Source organism: Cyphomyrmex costatus, unplaced genomic scaffold (assembly GCF_001594065.2).
Source record: "Cyphomyrmex costatus isolate MS0001 unplaced genomic scaffold, Ccosl1.0 scaffold70, whole genome shotgun sequence".
Lineage (NCBI taxonomy): Eukaryota > Metazoa > Arthropoda > Insecta > Hymenoptera > Formicidae > Cyphomyrmex > Cyphomyrmex costatus.
This window is the reverse complement of record NW_017280267.1, coordinates 1,249,758-1,265,736: the sequence shown is the minus strand read 5'-3', so window position 1 is coordinate 1,265,736 and position 15,979 is coordinate 1,249,758. Positions and strand designations below refer to the sequence as shown.

The window sequence follows — 15,979 nt, the reverse complement described above, 5'->3', positions numbered from 1 at the left end:
ATACGAGAGCATTCAAGGCTCCTGAGCAATCGCGACAGCCATGTTGAAATTGTGACGTCATAGGTGAGAAATGCACATTTTTCTTACGTGCCATTTGTAAATAAAGACAATTTGGATAAATATAAATGACGAGATCGCTTAAAAATATTTGTAAAAATTCCTGTGGATGCGCAGTAGCCTAAAAGTAATAGGGAGCAAACAGCCAATCATGGGGGGCCCATTGATAAAAATCCAATGTGGCTTGTTTCGAAGCATAGCGACAATGTTCATTGGGCCCTTCGTGATTGGTTAACAAGATATGTCCTCTCCTCTTTCCCGCCATTATGCGCAATGACTCACTTGTATAATTCCACTATGTGCTCGCTTTCGGCTCGAAAATGAGCAAACGGACATGGGCTCGTACTTTTTTGTGTGTGTGTGTGTGTGTATGCGTCTATTAGTTTTGCCAGGCTGCCGATTAATGTCGCCACCATCAACGCGGAGTTCTTGGCTAAGTACCCAGAAGCCTTAATAAGCATGCATTCATAAATTAATACAAATAAAAAAAATACTCATAATTTTCTTTTTTTTTTGTTTTTGCTACATGTATTGTTATGCCAATTCTTGCAATCATAACTGCATAATGTATAACGGAAATAACAAAAATAAAAAGATGCACTAATGTCACAATACGAATGTATCCAGTCTTAATTTGCCTTCATTTTCGGTAAGATATAGTATGTCTGCCATTGACTGCTCAGCTATCGCTTCCTCCGCCTTCTCGTGCATCTGTGATAATTGTTTAATGTCATTAACATTAGTAAGAATTATTGATATTATTTAGAATTATTGATATTATTATTTAGAATTATTGATATTATTATTTAGAATTATTGATATTATTTACAGAAAACTGTGCTATATTCTTGTAAAAATGAAAATTAGATAATAAATACATAAGAGAGACAGAAAAAAAGTGATATTTAAAAGATTTTATGTTATTTTATTATAGAATATTATATCATTGAGGAGGACCACATTAAAGTGTTTTAATATATCATGTCACATGCTTCAAACAAAATATTTTAAGCACATGACATGATATACTGATTTCTTTAGCATTTAAGTTCTTAGAATTGATTTTAACAGATTATTATTCTAATATCAATTTAAACTGAATATATTTTGAATGATATAAACGCAAAGTTTACTTTAAGCCGACATGAATTAAAAATTTTATATATTCAGGTACATAAAGATCTCAATTTATGATTGTAAATTAGTAATGTTGATTATTAGATAGCAATAAAAATCCTAAGATAACGCATGATATTACGAGGATATTTTGAGGATATTCTGAAATGTCACAAGATATGTTCAGAATGTTCCTACTTCTACTCATTTCTTGCTTGAGAGCAATAATCAAAACATCCTCAAATCCTATTATGTGCTATCTGGAATGTAAATTTATTTTAACAGTAAGAAATGTGAATTTACTTACGCCTCTAAACGTAATATTCGTTGGAGGATACTTAAAATTCGGTCCAAAATTCACAGAAATCATCGCGCTTTTGTATAGTGAAATTCCTGGATAGTAAGCGCCTTTATTGATGTCTATAAAGGCATCACCTTGGTTGATTCCGTTTTTATAATATATAATTTTGCTGCCTTCTAAAGGCCGTAGAGCTTTTAGAGTTTCCTGTACTTGATCTTTCTCCTCGTAATATAAATGGCTCTTGAACTTTACTAAAGGCTAATTTACAAATCAGAAAATACGTAATAATTATTAGATATATTACTCTTGAGACTGTCACGGATATTTTTTATATATAAACTATGCATTTCGTGGATTTTCTCCGTGTTCGAATCCATTCTTAGAATGCCAACGTTTCGTGAACATTATATAGTTCGAGATGCAGAATTACAAATGTTCACAAAACGTTAGCATTCTAAGAATGGACTCGGACACGGAGAAAATCCGCGAAATGGATAGTTTATATTATATTAGATAGATTTTTATAAAAAGTTAATTTTTTAATTATATGTATATATAATAAACTACGCAGTACAATCACGAATTAAACTGATTAACAATTTAATAATTAATTGATGCTTTTTTGGCATCTTACATCAATGTTAAACTATATTAAAATCTGAAACTAATAATTTCTTTTATTGCGAAAAATATTACCTTGGCCGGGAGTCGAACCCGGATCGCTTGCTTTACGCGCAAGTGTTCTAGCCAATTAGATTACCGAGGAATATTACTAAGACTAGTAATATTTCTCGCAATAACTGGTATATGTGAAGTGACGAAAATGTTTTCTTTAAGGCACGTAAATAAACAATATTTAATACTAAAGACCGTTAATGTAAGAATATTATGAGTCAAATCTTAGAAAATATAAAAGAAACGCAAAAATGTTTCGGATAAAAGTTTTTACGATTTAAAAAGACGCAAACATTGATAAAATTAATTTTCAAAAAAATCAATTTTTTAAGGTTTATACAACAGATATCGCCATTTTTTAAATGGAATAGTATACTTTTCTTTGTAATATGATTTCTCTGATTATTCCGCATATAAAAGTGTTTTAAGGTAAAGTTATCGAAAAATCAGTAATATATACGAGAAATTTCATATTTAATTTTGATATATATTGACATAAAATGTTAAATATCATAAACTATTAATTTTTTGATTATTGTACCTTAATATTTTTATGAATAGAATAATATGAATCAAATTGGTGTAATGAAAACGCACAGTGTTACTTATTTAAATAATGATCTATTTTACCTATATATTTTTTTTTAGCAACTCGATCGTATTTGGCGTTTTATTTATATTATTTACATACCGATCTGCTAGTTTAACTTATTATTATGCTATTGTGTATACATATAATACATATGTATATGTATTGTAATTTAATTTTGTGAAATGGGTTGTACTCACTCTGTCTTTATAAGTATTCGGAATGTGTGATGCATCATGTGTGTCTGGAAGAACTATAAGAAAGCCCAAGGTATCACCCTCACCATAACTGTCACTATAATGCTTGCCGCGGCTTTCGTGAAATCGTGTTCCTTTTCTGTCAAAAATGTATTACACTTTTTTATTTTTCTCGAAAAGAATATTTTAGAAAGTTTACTTGAAGAGAGTAAATCAAGAACTCGAAGAAATACACATTTCAGTATTAATCTTACATAAAAAGAATAAAAGATTTTTTTTAAACAAATTTCTAATAAATCAATAAAATCTACGCTCTATACAGAGTGTTTGACAAGTAATGAAAAATTCTGTTACATAAGGGTAGAATGGACTAAACCAGGGCTCGGTATGCGATGCAACTTTCGGCCGATTCGAAAATCGACCGAAAGTTGCATCGCGTGCCAAGACCTGGACTAAATTGAGAAGAAAAGTCTTTTATCATTTTACAATTTTCGCAATAGTTAATGAGATATCAAGTTATAAAAATGTTAAGTTATAAAAAAGCGGCAATGGTCGCTAAACAATGTCCATTGCCGTCTGATATAAACAACGCGTGTTTAGCGACGGCGAACGTGCGCCTCGTTGGGCGATCGTATCCAGTCCCCCTTGCATTTGGCGGTGGACTGGGCGAATTTGAATATTTTTATAAACTAATATCTCGTAACTATTGCAAAAATGGTAGAGGACTTTTCTTTTCAGTTTAGTCCATTCTGCCTCTATGCGACAGAATTTTTCATTACTTGTCAAACACCTTGTATAACCGTGATATATAATACCTAGATCTCCACGAGTAACCAAATTTGTCATAACCAAGTGGAGCTTGCAAGTTTGCATATTCTTGTCCCCATCCGAGTCTTGTAGCAGAACCCTCTGGCATCTCTTCAATGGTGGCTTCCCAGTACCAAGTACCCCTACTTACGCCTGTATGTAATTAATAAATGTAATTATTGAGATTATACACACAAAACATGTAAATGTTTTGTATCAACTGCAGCAAACTTTCCAGATATCAATATATAATTGTTCTTACGTACTGTGGGTAGCTCTAATCATACAATATCCTTTTTCTCCAGTAACTGCTAATCTGTCTTCAGCCACTTTGAGTTGTGGCGCACGATCGTGTAATGCAAGCAAGACCGTACTTGGACTAAGAGCACGATAGAGCCATCCGGGTATAGGTTTACCAGCCCAATCGCTGCTTTCGTCGAACTCCTGAATACAAATTGAAATAAGTAAAGAAAATTTAGAAAATATTCAAAATTATTTTAAATATTATTATGCATTTAAATTCAAAATGTTAACCCCTTAACTATAACATATAGAAATTGATAGATGATTTTTAACAAAGTTACGAGTAATTAAAATCAAAATACTCCTTTATGTAACTCGGGAATAGCTGACGAACCAAAAATCATAGAAATGTTAAAAAAACGATTTTGCAGGAAAACTTCAAGTTTTAACGATACAAGCCTATTTGACAAAATAAAAGAAAATTTTTCATCTTTTTCAGTTCGTGGTTGTTTTATACGTAAAAATTACCAAATTCACAAAAACTAAAAAAATAATAACCTTTCGAAATTTCAAGCTTTAAAACCCTTTTTTAAAATTTAAATTTCGTTTAACTTCAACGAAGTTATTGTAAAATAAAGTCTCTTTTACATATATGACTTTCCCCAACTCAATATAAAAATTACAAGTTAATATACGTAAATACAACCGAAGCATACCTGTCGGAAAGGCGCATGTGGATCTGGCTCCGCCAAAATGTATCTGTAGCCATCTTTGTTAAAGGGATGCTCGAGTGGATAACCGTGAGCCGGCAGCTTAGGGGTGGTCATGTCAGATCCTCTACCTTTTTTTCCAGAACCTGTACCCGCTGCTTCGCCTGGGAGCTTTCGTTTGGCATTACGACCTCGCAATCCTCCGCTAAGTGGTACTAAACGTTCCATCACGATATTTTAATACGTGATATTCAATTCTCAATATTTCTTGTCGACAATATTGTCCTTAATTTTAAATTTTTTCTTTTTTAGTCACTGTTTCTCTTTTCAACGTATCAAAATAAAATTTATGTTGTAAAAAATCAACAATTAATTTTTCTGTAAATAGGAGATTAATTCATTCTTACAACAATAAATTTCTTGAATAAATAACAATATATTAAATGATACGAGTGGTGATATTAAAATTAACGTCATGATCTTAGAACGTGTTTTAGAACAAAAGTTTATTGAGACGTTTATTAGATGTCTATGTTTCATGATTCAAACTTAAATAGTTTTCTGATAACGAGTTGGTGATTACATTTATGATAAGATAAGGAATAACAGATCTACACACACACACACACACACACACACACACATACTCACACACATGCAGAGCTATGAACAAAACTTTTAATTATATATCTAAAATATTTGGAAAAAAAGCGAAAATTTAATTCAAAATTTATCAAATTGTATGTGTTTAATTTTTTTGTATTCCAAGGCATATAGATTTGAAATATTTGATACAAATTATAAAATATAAAAACGTTAGAAACATATATGCGTACATAGTACGCTCATATACAAAACATAAAATACTTAAAGATTAAGAATTAAGATGTACAGAGCAATTTTTAATTTTCAAACACATATTCTCTGACTTTGAATGTGGAAAGACAGGAAGAATCCATTTTTTATGAACAAAAATTTTGTCAACTGCTAGTTTTTTCAGATTTTTAATTTTTGACATTAAAAAAATAAACTTGGTTTTAAATTAAAATTTTAATAAATCTAACAAGGTTAACATGACATTGATAATAACAAAGGTAATAAAAATTTAAAAGTGATGAATACATACCAACGTGCTGTATTCCCATTTCTGTTGCTCGTAGGTGACCATTCTTGATCATTTGTTCATAATTTGGTTTAATTGACGTGAGTTCAGAGCTTGCCAGTCCAAACAGCTGACCCTCAGATGTGCTCTCGTCCATCGTAAACAATGTCCCAATATCTTTAAGCAACGCTCTATGAATCTAAAAAAAATTAAACGTTTATCAAAGATAAAGGCATACTGTATTATTGCATCTATCTAAAATATCAAAACTCATTGAGAATGTTGTAATTAAATACCGTAGCATGCCAGGATTGAGTAGCTCTGCGAGGCATTGTAGTCATACTCTCCCAATGACAATCAATGAACGGTATAATATCTTTATCTTTGTGAAAAAGAGTTTTCAACTCATTCTCCTTTTGGCACATCTGTAGTAGATTTGCGATTGCTGTCACACACATTTGAGGAAATGCTATAAAGCCACCAATAAAAGTATTATAAGAAACAGATAGCTTGAATTTTATCGTATAAATATGATATCAATATGATACTTGATATTATTTATACTCACGCGCCTGAGTCTTCTTAAAGCTTTCCAATCCAGTTGGTGAACAATTCTTACACACAAATATATAGTTTACCATAAACGGTACCAGTTTACCCAATTGATATCCAATACAGGATTCATGGAACCAGCGAGAACAACTAGCGCAAAGTAATTCCACAATGTTCGGATTCCTTTCTTTGCCACTGTAAAGTATATTCTGTGATAAGTATAATGTTATAAAACAGAAAAACATAAGTAAGATAATTTATTTAATAATCACCAATAACAGTTGCTACTTTCATTACTGTTATTTTGTATGCTGGTTTTCTCTGTTACTTCATCTTGCTTAGATTTTTGCTTCTTATCATCAGGCTTTATTTTCTTTTCCTCAACAGCCTCTGCCTGGTCCGGCTTATCACTTGGACTAAATTATTTATTTTTAATTATTAATTTAACGTAACATACTAGTTATAAGAATTTTAATTCTATAATTATGCAGTTATATACATTTGTTAAATTTTTAAGTCATTATAAATTCAACTTTTATACATTTATGTGTAAACCCTCTAAAATTTAATTTGTTTAAATTCGCAAAGAAATATTTTAAATAATTTAATTGCTAATAAGAATTTTAAACTCGCCGATTTTTAGTTTCTCGGATTATTATTAATATGTAAAATTATAAATTATTAAATTTTATACATACAAGTCTTCTATTTTCATATTTTCAAATCCCAACATTCTAATTCTTCTTTGAGTGTTTACCAACAATTAAACTAGAAAACATAACCTCGATTTACGATATTCTGTAGCCCCGGTAGATCGTGCATGAATCACAAAGGCAAGCCAGATGATTATATATGAATTAGAAATTTAAAACATGTTCATCGATAAGTATTCATACCTGTCACTTTTTTCTTCTGCCATCGTTTCATAAATCACTTTGCCACAGCTCTATAATATACTATTATTATATTACGATAATATACTGAGTTGACCAGAACTAACTGGAGCATATACTGTGACTGGAGTAAGAGCGAGCATTTCAGCTGGCACCTTTGATGTTAATGGCCGCAGCACACACTTTTGCATGACGCATAAAAGAATCAACCAATCAAAATGCTTTTCTTTCCACGAACCGCTTCTCTTTTCGCAAGCCAATCAAAAGTGATCAAATGTGATTTGCTGTTGTAATTTCGCGTTTTACTGATCACTGGTTACGCGAACGCGGCAAATATGCCTCAAGAACTCCAGCTTTAATGCAAAAGTGTGTGCTGCAGCCGTTAGGCTGGAGTCCCATGATGCGTATGTATCGCGTAACCAATCAGTAATCAGTAAAACGCGACAGTTCTGAAGAACCACTTGACGCGTTTCGGATCGAGCGCTCGTTATTGTATATTTTTGAAAGTGTTGCCGACTTTAACTGAGCATTGATCCTCGCTGAGTGTGTCCGCGGTCGACTCACCTCCGAAGTCGACTCGTTCGTTCGTCCTGACGCGCGTCGCGCGTTATTGCGGCGTGACGGTGTCGTAGAGGCAGGCGCCCGGTGTCCGTTCGGGCTACGCCATTTTCGCGGGCAATGCATCACCCGTTTGTTTTCATATTTGTACGGTTCACATTAAAGACGTCATCTGGCTATGCGGGCAATGCATCACCCGTTTGTTTTCATATTTGTACGGTTCACATTAAAGACGTCATCTGGCCATATCGACCTCCTATTTCATTATTTGGAGGCGGGAGCCATTAATTAAAGAAGAAGAAGAAGTAAAACGCGAACCATAAAGACCATGGCACACAAAAAACTTAAGGTAGTAAGACGTAAGCAGTAAGCGAATTGACCAATCACAGTAGAGATCGTAAGGCATTCCTAGGGTCTGGAGCACAAAGATTATCGTGGATTGTCGTAACAGTTTCTGACAAAGTCGTTAGTTAACGCACAATGATTATCGTAAAGATTCTTACGGCCTAAAACATATGTGTATATCGATCCTTGCGTTGACTTACGATTCTGTCGGAAACAGTTACGACAAATTTTTGTGTGTAATTTTCACTTACGACTTTAAACTCATCGCAAGACAACAGTCTGTGAATAATTTTTTATGCGAGGACATTTAAAGCCCATTCTACAATGGGCAGTAGCAGTGATGGATTAAGGAATAGACGTAGAGATCAACAAATCACAGTCGAATGTGAGGAGGATAATTAACTATCATTGGTCGATTTCTACGCCTACTCCTTAATCCAGTACTGCTACTGCCCATTGTAGACCACGCCAGCATAACACGTTTCTTTTTTTCTTGTAAGAGAATCTCATATTCTTCATCAGAACTACAGCTTTTACTGGAAGAATAATTCTTTAATATCTATATTTTATATTTTAGTAGTTATGCACCTCCCAAAAATGGACTTTGGTGGCTTGGGTTAAGAGACTTGTAGTGTCTCTCAATTTTTGAACATGGCCGGAGACACTACCGCGTCTCCTGATAACGGATACAATTGTAACATCTGCCGTTGGAATACTTGGCATTGTGAGTATTTTTTTTTTTAATAATTAAGTTAGAGAAATATAGTTATTAAAATAATACTTTTCTGTAATGTCATTTAATTACATATTATAAAAAATTCAACTGGAATATTGTAACTCACATATATTATACACATGCACACGCACATACACAATAATTTATAGCCAAAATATGCATCCTTTTAAGTGAACTAATTATAATTATTAATAATTATAAACATTAATATTTTGACATTAAATATATATATACATATGTAATATTATATATAAATATATACTAGGAGTGTGCATTAATTTTGAAGGATTTTTTGGTAAAAATATGGTTAATGGCCTTCAAACGTCTGGAAATCGTTGTTCGATCAACATTTAATGATTCTACAAATTCTTGCATTTGACTCGGGTTTTGATCGAGTAAAACTTGCACTTCCTCATCTTCAACATTTTCGGCTCTCCTAGACGTTCCTTATCTTTCGTGTCAAAATCACTTTTTTTACAGCGTCGAAACTAATACTCACATTGAAATCGATGGAGTATAATCACCATAAGCTTCTGATAACATTCGTTGACTTTCAACAGTATTTTTCTTCAAATGGAAGCAAAAAAGCAAAGCTTCCCACAAATTGTGTTGGCACAAAATTCGACATGTTCAACGCTCAAAAAAAAAAAACAATATTTACACTTCGACAAAATGACACATATTTGAAAACTAAAACCACATGATGGTGCTTTGACATGAAAGTAGCAACAATATGACCCAATGCAATGTACTAGTTATACCATCTCTTGGGAATCCTTTAAAATTAATGCACTCTCCTAATAATATGTATAATATACATATAAGATATACAGAGGGTGTCATTAACTGATTAATCACCTACCAAGAAGCAGGTAGAGTAGAACTGAGTCGAAAAGTCTTATACCATTTTGCAGTTTACGCTATATTAATGAGATATTAGATCTTAAAGATAGCCGAATAAACGCGTTCGTCCGGCTTACTGTTATTATGAGCCTCTAAATTCGAACGGCGCGCCTCAGGCCATCTCTCGCGCCAAGCTAACAATGGCGGATATTCGACAATAGTAGGCCGGACGAATGCGTTTATTCTGCTATCTTTAAGGTCTAACATCTCGTTAAATATTACGTGAACTGCAAAATGGTATAAGACTTTTAGACTCAGTTCGATCTACTCTACTTATACTTGATAGCTGATTTAATCGGTTAATGACACCCTATATAAGATATACAAGATATATATATATAATATATAAGATATATATATATATAATATTATATATATATATATTATTTATCACGTTTGAAATTTTTATTGTATGGATCGTAGCAGCATAAAATAAGATGATGATGCACGTAACACCTTAAATAAAATAAAATTAAATTTTATTCTCTTTGTAATCGAAAAATCGTATGTATTAACTGAACTATTGTTTTATACTTACTGCATTGAAATTTACATATGACAGATCAACAAAATTACCCGCGGTTATTTTCATTGGTCTTCTGCTTCTCATCATGATCATAATAAAAAGCTTTCTTTGCGTTATTGGCATTCTGTACCATTCAACATTGTATCTGTAAATGTATTAACTTTACTGATATTTACTTATTTTTTAATTCTTTTTTTAAGAAAAACATTTTACATTACTCCGCGACATTTTTCAATTTTTTTTTCTCATTATTTTGTTTATTTTGATATATATGCTTTTAGTACCCAGCTAACGCTAAATATTCATAGAGAATTAAATTCGTATTCTCAATGTATAAAAATATTGCGGAACAGTAAAAGAATTGCTTGATAAGTTAATCATGGATTAAGTTAATTGCAGTGATTCTTTTTAATTCGAAGAGACATTTCGAATCAAATAAAATTGATTAAGAAACGATGATAAGAAATTTATATTTATATTTATATATTAATATTACATTGCAATCTGCAATAATGCAACATTGCAGTAATTTTTTGTACTGTATGGGTTATATTTATTTTATGTAACAATTATACCAATCAGAAACCTGAGAGAGGACATGAGATTTTTTTTCCTGTAACCGCAAAATGCTGCCGCGCACTACTGCTCTCTGAAATGTATGTAAACTTCACAACAATCTACTTTTTTATGGTGCTCCTGATGGAAAAAAATCACTGAAACAACTATCTATCAAATCTATCAAATTAATAAAAAATAATTAACGATTTCAGCGATTTATTTCCATCAGGAGCATAAAAAGATGGTTATATCTATTTCTTCAGAGGGTGGTAATGTCAACAATGGTCACGTTCAGCAGATTCAACAGTTTTACAACTGTTTTATGATTTTTCGCTGAAATAGGACTATTTCTTTAGAACTAAAAGTATCCAATCACAACGAGACGAATCATAAAACGGTTGCAAAACCTGTGTAAAGCTGGCCCCTCAATATTAAAAAATCGATTTTTTTCTTCTTGCATTCGTTTGCTCATCGTTTGTTCACAAATGCTCAGTTGGAATTTTTGTTTGCTCACCCTTAGTTCAAAAAATATACGAAAATTATGTTTTGGTTGGCCAACTTCACACTAGCTGGCCCCCCAATATTAAAAAGTCGATTTTTTTCTTCATGCATTCGTTTGTTCATCGTTTGCTCACGATATTTGAATGTTGCTTTTAAATTCTGTTAATATGTATTTTGGAATATTCTGGAATACTTTTGAAACATTTTTCTTGTGATTTTAAAAACTTTTTATAAATATTTCGGGAATATTTAGCATCAGCTGGGAAATTTTTATAGTGTGTGAAACGTACGCGGATTCATACACCTTTTCGCTGGAATCTATTAATTTCTGACCTTGCCAATTTTCAAAGAATGTGTTGAGTAAAAGTGCGCTCAGATAACTAGTATGTTTCAACAAGTAACTGACATCTTCCGTACTTGTTATCACCTAAAAGAAGCATGCATATAAATGCAATTAACATCATAATTATCAAATAAATATATGTACCTGAACTCCTAAGATACTCAGAAGCGATATGTTACCTCCGACATGTATGAAGAGCGGTATTCTATGTATTGACTCGATAGCAAGGGAAAACCTATCGTAGTACGTATAAAGGCATAAATTATGTACTGATTTGAAACAATTCATTACGCGATTCACTTTGTCTTAACTACATGATTTCGTTACATAAATTTATGAAGTAATTTTTTTCAAAAGGAATGACATAAACATGTACTAACTGTATCGCTTCTGTGTGTCTTCGAATACTGTATACAATATTCGAGTAAAGTTTGCTTCTCGCAGTAGATATCTGCAAATCATCGCCTTCGCATTCAAATGCGCTTTCCAAACGATATCTAGAAGATCATTGTTATTCGTATAGATATTATTTAAAAGCGATTTCGTTTCAATAATTTTAAACTCATCACAGGCTTACCTCAAAGCTACAAACAAGCCGCAACAATGTTGGATGAGCGTCATGTACAAGACGTCAAATGTGATCATCAAGATTGTATAAAATATAACGCAAGTGGAAACGTGCACAAAAATTGGAACGTAATATTTTTTTAGATCAATCATATAATTGACGTAGTACTGTAATCCTATTTGTTTAAGTGTATTACTCGATGGATCGTCCTCGCTCAATTCCGAGTATAGTAGTTTACTTAATAATGTTGTAAATATGAAAACAACAGTATGACTGAGTAAGATACCTAATAATTAAAGAAACATGATACGTTTTCAATATTCTCGTCTCTCATAATTTGTGATTTTATCAACATAATAAGAAAAAATATACGCGATGTTAAAATAACAGGTACAAAAGGTACTTTAACGTACTCTTCAGGTACTTCTGTAAAAAGTGTTTTGTTAAAAATGTTCGATAAGAATAGAAAAATGTTTCCTGTTATAGTATCTATATGAAAATATGCATTACAATAAAATATGTCCGAATAAAAGTTTTATAGTCAAAAAGGAGACAAAGAATAGTAAAATTATTTTCAAAAAAATTATAATTTTTTAGAGTTACATGTAAATCATTTTTAATCTTTTAAAAAGAAAAAAATACACTAATTGCATTAAAAAGGTATTGAATATCCTTTTTCGTGAAAAAAACGAATATGAAATAAATTATGCAATTAAATATTTCATTATTTAAAAAAGACCTCGAGAAAGCTATTTATAAAAAAATCTGTTAAAATTTTATAAGATGCGCATAAGACGGAAAATGACTAAAATAATTAACTAGATTATAATGAAGAAAAAGCTTAGCATGTCCGAGTCGCATTAAAACGTAATTTTCCAGTACCAATATTTCAGATAGCAAAATGTTACACAAATCTAAAAAACGCTTTGTTAAAAACGCCAAAGTGAATAAATATTCTATTATACATATATGAACGAAAAGACTTGCCTGTATAAGCGAAGCTTAATTTCTTCCCGTACAATGCATACGAAAGTAGAATTCTAGTTTCTTCATCCGACTTTGGAGAATACCAGTACTGTCGCATTCTCATCAAAAGTATTTTAATCTGCAGCTCGAGATCAATTTAAGTACGATTTTACGTTGATTGATTATTGTCTAATCTTATTTTAATTGAAACGGAACAATTTTGCTGATTAAAGCATATCTAAAAATTTAGTGATAGATATAGATTTGCAAATAATTTTGTTAGATTATTAAAATAATTATATGAGACGTTTAAGTATAATGAGCAATATTGCAAAAAGTTTAGACATACCATCAATCAACTATATAATTGTTGCAGTGATTTAACAAAATTAATTTCGGATTTGAATTTAACTAAATTTTTAGATATTTTAGCAAAACTGTTCTTTCCGTGTATTTATATATTATTGTTCTTATTTATGCACCTCCGGTAACGTGTATATTGCACAAATCAGTTTACTTATCGATACTATGCCAAGAACTAACATCGGCAAACAGTCAATCAGTTTTAAAGAATCTGACCAAATTTCAATTGTACCCAGCACCTGTATTCAGAATAGATTTATATGTGTGTGTAGATATATCACTTGTGCGATATTTATGCTTGCAATCAATTTGATTCGTTTTCATTTTATGCCCTGTCAATAGCCAAGGAAAAAAATCACGACACGTTATAAAGTGAGCGTTTATTTTACAATAATAATTAAGAACAATATAAATTATTGAAGAAAAACGTTTGGTATTTATAAAGCTTTTACTACGTTTTCAGATAACAAAATCGCAGAATCCAAAAATATATATAATACATCATGATGATTAAATGATCGATCGTGTACCTCAAATATCATTCCAGATCCAAATACGAGTAGAAATGCGAAATATATCGCGCAGCGTTTACCTGTCGTGTGATAGGGCCACAGACCGCTGACGCTTAATAGAACTTGTATGATATTGTAATGCGACTCTTGAAAAAATTTATCGACATTGTCCATCTCGTCCCTTAGCTATCGCTGTTTCGCGGCAGTGAAATTTGTTCAATTCAGGGTATAGATGATAGTCAGACGCTTATGAAAAATTCCGTTTAATCTCGTCGATTGTCGTGTATCGGAAAACATACGCGTTGCTTCCACATTTGCATCCACCAAAGCAATCCTCGAAGAATTGAATTTACAATCGACCGTAGCAATAAATATTTATTGCACTCTTATTATCTACGTCGAGACGATACGCCTTTACGGTAGTTCTTTAGGAACCTTTATTCATATAAAGGGTTGAAAGACCAGAAATCGTTTAAATTATGAATTATTGCAAAGAAAAGAATAGTCATTCTAGAGACGTGCAGTCTTGGAAAAGCTAATTTCTTTTTATTTCTTTTTTCCTTCCTGGACAATAATAAGAAACGTTGGAATGACAGTGGGTAAGTGCTTTATAATCAGTTCGTCGTTCTGTTCTGTTATTAATAAAAACTTTATAGTTCGGGAGATGATGACACTAAAATGGTCTTGATTTGTTACTGCTTCAAATCGCTATAATTCGTCATTTAAATAAACATGAAGGAAACGCAAGTATGGCAAATCTCCCGCGGTTTTAAAATTGTAGCGTGTGATTAAAGTTGTAAAAAATTTTTTGCTTTTTTCTAATATGTTACCTGCTGGCATATGTTTCTAGTGATAATTTACGTCAAAAAAACCAATTGGAAGGTAGGTGCCATACTGTTTCTGTGGATGAAGGGGCCGTTAAGCGATAAAAAATTAATCAATCACAGTCGAGGAGAACAAGTGACTATATAGAGTGTGCGGAATTCAAATGTCAAAACTTCAGGAACGTGTAAGGGATTGATTAAAAAAAAAGTCCTGTAAGATATGTTCGCTTTTGCTTTGTTTTGGAGAAAATCGCAAAGAAGACAAAACGTAGTTGTTTTGTTCTTGTACTGCCTTTAAAGTATCATTGTCACTAAAATCGTACACGAAAACAATAATATGCGTTTTCAGGTGAAAACTTTTTTTATTTGTTTACATTTCTGTGCCTTTCTCCTAATCAATTTGTCAGAAGCTGTGACGAGTTACTCTTGTCACAATATGCTGCATATTTTAACATTGAATATGCTAACATCTTCAGTCTATATAGTCTATTATGGTTTTCGTACATGGTTTCTGTGACGGTAATGCTGCGAAGGCGGTACGAGAGTATGTACGTCGAAACAGGGGTATGTTAAGTTAGCACCCCAACTATAGTACTCAGGAGTTCTGATTAGAGTTCCCACTTCCTTTTGACGAGACGAAGAGTTCCCTATAGTTAATAACAAGAGTTCCGCTCAATAAACATTTTTTTTACATTTTTTAAAAATGGGGTGCTAACTTTTTATCGAAATTCAAGGTCGCATAGTTCTGATCAGTTTAACAGAAGTATTTTGAATACCTAGAGTTCTTGATACATAAAAAACATTTTTGAAGAATAATAAAGTTTAAAAAAAGTAGTAGAAATCTTTGAAAATTTTTTTGAGAGTACCGAGTAGTTCTGAGTTGCGTTTCTTATAGTACTCGACGAGTTCTATCGAAAACTGTAAGGTGGAAAAGCGATTGGACCAACGGTTTGCAAGATACAGTGACATTTGTCAGAAGATCAACAATTTTTAAAGTGAGTATATCTCGGAAACCGTTGGTCCAATCGCTTTGA

General features: G+C 32.0%; 2 protein-coding genes across 3 annotated transcripts; both read right to left on the bottom strand.

Moving 5' to 3' along the window:
* Window positions 1-279: 279 nt before the first annotated feature.
* On the bottom strand, window positions 280-7,353 carry ash2 (set1/Ash2 histone methyltransferase complex subunit ASH2). Of its 2 annotated transcripts, XM_018548124.1 has the most exons (12): window positions 7,246-7,327; window positions 7,048-7,117; window positions 6,622-6,765; window positions 6,366-6,544; window positions 6,094-6,266; window positions 5,822-5,996; window positions 4,702-4,910; window positions 4,009-4,186; window positions 3,751-3,895; window positions 2,939-3,074; window positions 1,481-1,732; window positions 280-768 (listed from the first exon to the last, which is right to left on the bottom strand). In XM_018548124.1, exons 2-12 carry the CDS (start codon window positions 7,080-7,082, stop codon window positions 664-666), a joined length of 1,731 nt encoding a protein of 576 aa, XP_018403626.1. In that variant the 5' UTR covers window positions 7,083-7,117; window positions 7,246-7,327; the 3' UTR covers window positions 280-663. The 2 variants fall into 2 exon arrangements, with proteins under 2 accessions (XP_018403626.1, XP_018403627.1); XM_018548125.1 differs by lacking the exon at window positions 7,048-7,117 and having other exon boundaries at window positions 7,246-7,353.
* A 1,165-nt stretch (window positions 7,354-8,518) lies between these two features.
* Window positions 8,519-12,333, bottom strand: LOC108780367 (uncharacterized). Its single transcript, XM_018548046.1, has 5 exons — window positions 12,290-12,333; window positions 12,093-12,209; window positions 11,857-11,947; window positions 11,660-11,796; window positions 8,519-8,681 (listed from the first exon to the last, which is right to left on the bottom strand). The coding sequence occupies exons 1-5, from the start codon at window positions 12,331-12,333 to the stop codon at window positions 8,519-8,521; spliced, it is 552 nt and encodes a 183-aa protein (XP_018403548.1).
* Window positions 12,334-15,979: the final 3,646 nt, after the last annotated feature.